This window comes from Salvelinus namaycush, chromosome 21, assembly GCF_016432855.1.
Source record: "Salvelinus namaycush isolate Seneca chromosome 21, SaNama_1.0, whole genome shotgun sequence".
Classification (NCBI taxonomy): domain Eukaryota; kingdom Metazoa; phylum Chordata; class Actinopteri; order Salmoniformes; family Salmonidae; genus Salvelinus; species Salvelinus namaycush.
The window spans coordinates 49,540,511-49,548,763 of record NC_052327.1 but is presented as its reverse complement, the minus strand read 5'-3'; the positions used below and the strand labels follow the sequence as shown (position 1 = coordinate 49,548,763).

The 8,253-nt window shown below is 45.0% G+C and overlaps 1 protein-coding gene across 1 annotated transcript; it reads right to left on the bottom strand.

Annotated features, from left to right (window-relative positions):
• Positions 1 to 5,754: 5,754 nt before the first annotated feature.
• On the bottom strand, positions 5,755 to 7,392 carry c21h15orf61 (chromosome 21 C15orf61 homolog). The gene is made up of 2 exons (XM_039018238.1): positions 6,635 to 7,392; positions 5,755 to 6,340 (listed from the first exon to the last, which is right to left on the bottom strand). The coding sequence occupies exons 1-2, from the start codon at positions 6,990 to 6,992 to the stop codon at positions 6,216 to 6,218; spliced, it is 483 nt and encodes a 160-aa protein (XP_038874166.1). The 5' UTR covers positions 6,993 to 7,392; the 3' UTR covers positions 5,755 to 6,215.
• Positions 7,393 to 8,253: the final 861 nt, after the last annotated feature.

Sequence of the window (8,253 nt, the reverse complement as noted above, 5' to 3'; positions counted from 1 at the left end):
CAAAGCTCAGTGGTCCTGAGTCTGCACAGAACTGCCAGGACCTAGAATCAAGGGAGACACTCAAGTTTTTTTTAACTATATCTCTTGACACATTCATGAAAATAGTAATGGACTCTAAACCTTCAAGCTACATACTGGACCCTATTCCAACTAAACTACTGAAAGAGCTGCTTCCTGTGCTTGGCCTTCCTATGTTGAACATAATAAATGGCTCCCTATCCTCAGGATGTGTACCAAACTCGCCCTATATCAAATCTTCCATTCCTCTAAAAAAAAAAATGCAAAAAGCTGTTGTGCAGCAAATAATGTAATGTATACGAAATTTTAAGTCATATTAAGCATCTTCAATCTAAAATTAAATCTAGAATCGGCTTCCTATTTTGCAACAAAGCCTCCTTCACTCATGCTGATAAACATACCCTCGTAAAACTGACTATCCTGCCGATCCTTGACTTCGGCGATGTCATGAACAAAATAGCCTCCAACACTCTACTCAGCAAATCGGATGCAGTCTATCACAGTGCCATCCGTTTTGTCACCAAAGCCCCATATACGACCCACCCCTGCGACCTGTATGCTCTCGTCGGCTGGCCCTCACTACATATTCACCGCCAAACCCACTGGCTCCAGGTCATCTATAAGTCTTTGCTAGGTAAAGCTCCGCCTTATCTCAGCTCACTGGTCACCATAGCAACACCCATCCGTAGCACGCGCTCCAGCAGGTACATTTCACTGATCATCCCCAAAGCCAACACCCTCCTTTGGCCACCTTTCCTTCCAGTTCTCTGCTGCCAATGATTGGAACGAATTGCAAAAATCACTGAAGTTGGAGACTTATATCTCCCTCACTAACTTCAAGCATCGGCTGTCAGAGCAGCTTACCGATCGGTGTACCTGTACACAGCCCATCTGTAAATAGCCCATCCAACCAACTACCTACCTCATCCCCATATTTGTTTTTTCTGCTCTTTTGCACACCAGTATTTCTACTTGCACATCCTTATCTGCACATCTATCACTCCATGTCAATTGCTAAATTGTAATTACTTCGCCACTATGGCCTATTTATTGCCTTACCTCCTTAATTTGCACACGCTGTATAAAGATTTTCTATTGTGTTATTAACTGTACGTTTGTTTATCCCATGTGTAACTCTGTGTTGTTGTTTGTATTGCACTGCTTTGCTTTATCTTGGCCAGTTGTAAATGAGAACTTGTTCTCAACTGGCCTACCTGGTTAAATAAAGGTGGGAAAAAAATAAAATAAATTCAAGTCTGGTTTTAGACCCCATCATAGCACTGAGACTGCACTCATGAAGGTGGTGAATTACCTTTTATTGGCTTCGGACTGTTCTGCTCTGTATCTGTCCTCAAAACTGCCCTGGAAGCATTTGTTTCAGACATAAGGAAGTGGATGGGGTTAAATGTTTTACTTTTAAACTCGGACAAAACAGAGATGCTAGTTCTAGGTCCCAGGAAACAAAGGTATCTACTGTTGGATCTGACAATTAATCTTGATGGTTGTACAGTCATCTCAAATAAAACTGTGAAGGACCTCGGCGTTACTCTGGACCCTGATCTCTCTTGACAGACAGCTTTTTTCCATCTATGTAACATTGCATCTCAACATCAACTGTTCAGAGGAGACTGCGTGAATCAGGCCTTCATTGTCAAATTGCTGCAAAGAAACCACCACTAAAGGACACCAATAAGAAGAATAGACTTGCTTGGGCCAAGAAACACGAGCAACGGACATTAGACCAGTGGAAATCTGTCCTTTGTCCAAATTTGAGATTTTTGGTTCCAACCGCCGTGTCTTTGTGAGACGCAGAGTAGGTGAACGGATGATCTCCGCATGTGTGGTTCCCACCGTGAAGCATGGAGGAGGTGTGAAGGTGCTTTGCTGGTGACACTGTCTCTAATTTATTTAGAATTCAAGGCACACTTAACCAGCATGGCTAACTGCCACGTAGAGTAGGCCAGAAGGCTAAACTGGAAAACCTCTATCAAAATAAAAAGATGGCGGAGCCGCAAAAGTTCTTCTGTGCTTCTAGGTGTTTATTTACAAGGTGATTCCGGAACAAAAACAACAGTACTGCCATCAAACGTCTACCTTATGGGCCAGCTAAAAACAATGCTGCCCCATCCACAGCTAAACACAATGCTGCCCCATCCACAGCTAAACACAATGCTACCTCATCCACAGCTAAACACAATGCTGCCCCATCCACAGCTAAACACAATGCTGCCCCATCCACAGCTAAACACAATGCTGCCCCATCCACAGCTAAAAACAATGCTGCCCCATCCACAGCTAAAAACAATGCTGCCCCATCCACAGCTTAAAACAATGCTGCCCCATCCACAGCTAAAAACAATGCTGCCCCATCCACAGCTTAAAACAATGCTGCCCCATCCACAGCTAAAAACAATGCTGCCCCATCCACAGCTAAACACAATGCTGCCCCATCCACAGCTAAACACAATGCTACCTCATCCACAGCTAAACACAATGCTGCCCCATCCACAGCTAAACACAATGCTGCCCCATCCACAGCTAAACACAATGCTGCCCCATCCACAGCTAAAAACAATGCTGCCCCATCCACAGCTAAAAACAATGCTGCCCCATCCACAGCTTAAAACAATGCTGCCCCATCCACAGCTAAAAACAATGCTGCCCCATCCACAGCTTAAAACAATGCTGCCCCATCCAAAGCTAAAAACAATGCTGCCCCATCCACAGCTTAAAACAATGCTGCCCCATCCACAGCTAAAAACAATGCTGCCCCATCCACAGCTAAACACAATGCTGCCCCATCCACAGCTAAACACAATGCTACCTCATCCACAGCTAAACACAATGCTGCCCCATCCACAGCTAAACACAATGCTGCCCCATCCACAGCTAAACACAATGCTGCCCCATCCACAGCTAAAAACAATGCTGCCCCATCCACAGCTAAAAACAATGCTGCCCCATCCACAGCTTAAAACAATGCTGCCCCATCCACAGCTAAAAACAATGCTGCCCCATCCACAGCTTAAAACAATGCTGCCCCATCCAAAGCTAAAAACAATGCTGCCCCATCCACAGCTTAAAACAATGCTGCCCCATCCACAGCTAAAAACAATGCTGCCCCATCCACAGCTAAAAACAATGCTGCCCCATCCACAGCTAAAAACAATGCTGCCCCATCCACAGCTAAAAACAATGCTGCCCCATCAACAGCTCAACACAATGCTGCCCCATCCACAGCTAAAAACAATGCTGCCCCATCAACAGCTCAACACAATGCTGCCCCATCCACAGCTCAACACAATGCTGCCCCATCCACAGCTAAAAACAATGCTGCCCCATCCACAGCTAAAAACAATGCTGCCCCATCCACAGCTAAAAACAATGCTGCCCCATCCACAGCTAAAAACAATGCTGCCCCATCCACAGCTAAGAACAATGCTGCCCCATCCACAGCTAAAAACAATGCTGCCCCATCCACAGCTTAAAACAATGCTGCCCCATTCACAGCTAAAAACAATGCTGCCCCATCCACAGCTTAAAACAATGCTGCCCCATTCACAGCTAAAAACAATGCTGCCCCATACACAGCTCAACACAATGCTGCCCCATCCACAGCTAAAAACAATGCTGCCCCATCCACAGCTAAAAACAATGCTGCCCCATCCACAGCTAAAAACAATGCTGCCCCATCCACAGCTAAAAACAATGCTGCCCCATCCACAGCTTAAAACAATGCTGCCCCATCCACAGCTAAAAACAATGCTGCCCCATCCACAGCTAAAAACAATGCTGCCCCATCCACAGCTAAACACAATGCTGCCCCATCCACAGCTAAAAACAATGCTGCCCCATCCACAGCTAAAAACAATGCTGCCCCATCCACAGCTTAAAACAATGCTGCCCCATCCACAGCTTAAAACAATGCTGCCCCATCCACAGCTTAAAACAATGCTGCCCCATCCACAGCTCAACACAATGCTGCCCCATCCACAGCTAAAAACAATGCTGCCCCATCCACAGCTAAACACAATGCTGCCCCATCCACAGCTAAAAACAATGCTGCCCCATCCACAGCTTAAAACAATGCTGCCCCATCCACAGCTAAACACAATGCTGCCCCATCCACAGCTAAACACAATGCTGCCCCATCCACAGCTAAAAACAATGCTGCCCCATCCACAGCTTAAAACAATGCTGCCCCATCCACAGCTAAACACAATGCTGCCCCATCCACAGCTTAAAACAATGCTGCCCCATCCACAGCTAAAAACAATGCTGCCCCATCCACAGCTTAAAACAATGCTGCCCCATCCACAGCTAAACACAATGCTGCCCCATCCACAGCTTAAAACAATGCTGCCCCATCCACAGCTCAACACAATGCTGCCCCATCCACAGCTAAAAACAATGCTGCCCCATCCACAGCTTAAAACAATGCTGCCCCATCCACAGCTTAAAACAATGCTGCCCCATCCACAGCTTAAAACAATGCTGCCCCATCCACAGCTAAAAACAATGCTGCCCCATCCACAGCTTAAAACAATGCTGCCCCATCCACAGCTAAACACAATGCTGCCCCATCCACAGCTAAACACAATGCTGCCCCATCCACAGCTTAAAACAATGCTGCCCCATCCACAGCTTAAAACAATGCTGCCCCATCCACAGCTCGATCCAAAATGCCTCTCCATGAACTGAAAGAGAGGCTCCTTTTGTAGGGCTAGCCCCTCCCCTCAGAACAATTAACACTAATTAATTAGGCAATTACCTATACAAACCTACATTTTCCATTTAAATAAACATACTAAAGTATATACATTGCAACACATTTATGAAACAATATCACAACATAACATTTACAAAATTACATCACTACTGACAGTGTCTTTCAATATGCTCACTTACATTAATGAACCATTTGGGACAGGCACTATAAAGTCAGCCCATTCCCTTAGCTCGGGTCCTTATCCAGCATACCCGGAAGCTACAGAGATGGAGAGAGAGAGGAACAGAACAAACAACACGCTCATCCACAACATCGATAAGTATAATAAATATTGCTTATATTAAATATGAACACTGACATAAGTGTGAAATGTATGTACTAAGACAGAGAAGTTAACTTGTGTGTCGACCCACATTGTTAACTTATCTGATAACGGAGCAGGGAGGAGTGATGAATGTGTGCGTGCGTTAAAGTACCAAATGCTGCCCGCGGCCAGTGACGGACTTCTATGTCACACTAACACAGCATTCTGTCATTGTCCTGTTTTTCAACAGGACAATGACCCAACACACCTCCAGGCTGTGTAAGGGCTATTTGACCAAGAAGGAGAGTGATGGAGTGCTGCGTCAGATGACCTGGCCTCCACAATCACCCGACCTCAACCCAAATGAGATGGTTTTGGGATGAGTTGGACCGCAGAGTGAAGGAAAAGCAGCCAACAAGTGCTCAGCATATGTGGGAACTACTTCAAGACTGTTGGAAAAGCATTCCAGGTGAAGCTGGTTGAGAGAATGGCAAGAGTGTGCAAAGCTGTCATCAAGGCAAAGGGTGGCTACTTTGAAGAATATAAAATATATTTTGATTTGTTTAACACTTTTTTTGGTTACCACATGATTCCATGTGTTATTTCATAGTTTTGATATCTTCACTATTATTCTACAATGTAGAAAATAGTAAAAAATCAAGAAAAACCCTTGAATGAGTAGGTGTGTCCAAACTTTTGACTGGTACTGTATATTTACACTTTTTTTAATAGGGGATTGGAAATGATACAGACAGCAATTACATTGATGGACGCCATAATCTATATACAATATTAAAGCTGATCTCCATCCCCCCAGAAAATTAAAATAGGAATCTGATGAAACATTGCAGAAGTCAAATCGGGAGTTGATGCATTATAACAAATCATCACTGGAGATTTCAATTATTTGCAGATTTATTCACTAATATTTACAATTCTAAGGGATTGAAATCAATATGGCAGAACAGTTTTGGGGAGCGTTCCCCTTCAGGCGTCTTGCAGCTGTCCACTGCCCCGTGGTGCTGATATATCAGGTCGTATTAGGATCTGCTTGTTGTCACCACAGGCACAGTTCAATCCAAAGAGGACAGGTCAGATGTTTCACTCCAGTTCGTCAATATTAACACTGCAAAAATAAACTAGCTTCCAAGCACATAGATTGTTTTAATACTGTGTGTCTTTCTCTTTGAAGGCAAAATATACAGTGACAGGTCCGGCACTAGTCTGTACAGTCTCTGTAGCTGTTATTACCATCAGACAGCCCATGCCATAGGCGAAACACGGGATACCTGCAAGACAGGGGCAGAAAACATGGAACAATTAAATGTGTTTTGTGTTGCACTCTGCGTGCAGTAGACTGTACAGTTTAAGGCCTATATTGTGACACGCTTACGGTTCATGACATGTACAATTCTGGGACAAAAAAACATACATGATGAGAATAAGAAGTTATTGTCAAAATGAGGGGAAACAACTAGTTAATTAACTGTCTACTAAATCAATATGAAACATGTGAAAGCCAGGTTGAGGTTCAGGAGACACTATTAAATACTAGTCTCCCCTTGGCTTTTTTTCCCACTGACCTAGATTGATGACTTTCAATATGCTGAAAAACGTGTCTTCATAGTCTAAGTTCTGTGCTGGTGCTTTGGAACAGTGGTACTTGATAAAGGGGAAACAGCCCGTCCTCAGTATCTGGTAGTTGGCTCCCTGTACGGCCCAGTTGAAGTTGGACCTCCCGAACTGGTCGTTAGTGACGACGCTGTAGCGGACACAGAAGGAGGTCCAGGGAGGGAGGTTCCGCTGTAGCAGGTGACATGTCAGCACCTCCGAAGCTGCGGGACGCGGCCGACCTTTCCTCCGCAGTGCGCTCGGAAACAGAGCGACTTTCAGGAATATGTTGTGTATCCGCCGGAGTACTTCTTTCATGCTATGGATCATAGTTTATTGATTGGCAGGTCGTTTTACCAGTAAGATGACTAGCTTATGACACCAGTATAATGTTAGTGCTGAGGGGATAAAGTGTGGACGTTCTTCAAAGCTCGAATACGTTATAATTTGTGTCTTATTCATTAATGTCATGTTTTATAAGCAATGTCACTTGCTAGCTATGGAAGCTAGCTGTAAAGACCACCAACCAAGCTAGCGCTAGTTATCTAGATGTGCTAGCTTTCAACACAGCACTACGAGCTGAACCGATCTGGGTATTATTTGGTAAACAGTCTCCTCTTAAGCGCAAGACGGCATGCTTTATAAAATGTCATCTCAAGTCCGTTGTTGTTCCGTCAAACATTTTTATCGATCAACTTTTAACTCACCCTTGTAACTAGAACCGGCAACGTGTTCCGTCCGACTAGCAACACAGCACATCAAACTGTAGTTCCTAGCTGAAGGCTGCGCTTTCCCCCATAGTGATCTAAATTGACTATATATCGCTCTTTACATTAAATGTATATTTTAATCTATAATAACGTTTGTATCTTCTTAATAACTTGAGTTGTTCTAAATAAATACAGCTTGATCTTTCATACTGTAGCCTTGTGGTTAGAGCGTTGGGCCAGTAACCGAAAGGTTGCTGGATTGAATCCCGAGCTGACAAGGTCAAATCTGTCATTCTGCCCCTGAACAAGGCAGGGCCGTCATTGTAAGTAATAATTTGTTCTAACTGACTTGCCTAGTTAAATAAAGGTTCAATTAGGGCCTCCCGGGTGGCGCAGTGGTCTAGGGCCACCAGAGTCTCTGGGTTCGCGCCCAGGCTCTGTCGCAGCCGGCCGCGACCGGGAGGTCCGTGGGGCGACGCACAATTGGCATAGCGTCGTCCGGGTTAGGGAGGGTTTGGCCGGTAGGGATATCCTTGTCTCATCGCACTCCAGCGACTCCTGTGGCGGGCCGGGCGCAGTGCGCGCTAACCAAGGGGGCCAGGTACACGGTGTTTCCTCCGACACATTGGTGCGGCTGGCTTCCGGGTTGGAGGCGCGCTGTGTTAAGAAGCAGTGCGGCTTGGTTGGGTTGTGCTTCGGAGGACGCATGGCTTTCGACCTTCGTCTCTCCCGAGCCTGTACGGAGCCCGTACGGGAGTTGTAGCGATGAGACAAGATAGTAATTACTAGCGATTGGATACCACGAAAATTGGGGAGAAAATGGGATAAAATTTATTTAAAAAAAAAAAATAAAAAAAAAATAAAGGTTCAATTTAAAAAGC

Bases quoted from the DNA above. Each gene is read 5' to 3' on its own strand.
- c21h15orf61 (XM_039018238.1), bottom strand. From the start codon at position 6,992: ATGATCCATAGCATGAAAGAAGTACTCCGGCGGATACACAACATATTC. The intron at 6,341-6,634 runs GTCAGTGGGAAA...CCTGTCTTGCAG, and splicing joins ATTGAAAGTCATCAATCTAG to GTATCCCGTGTTTCGCCTAT.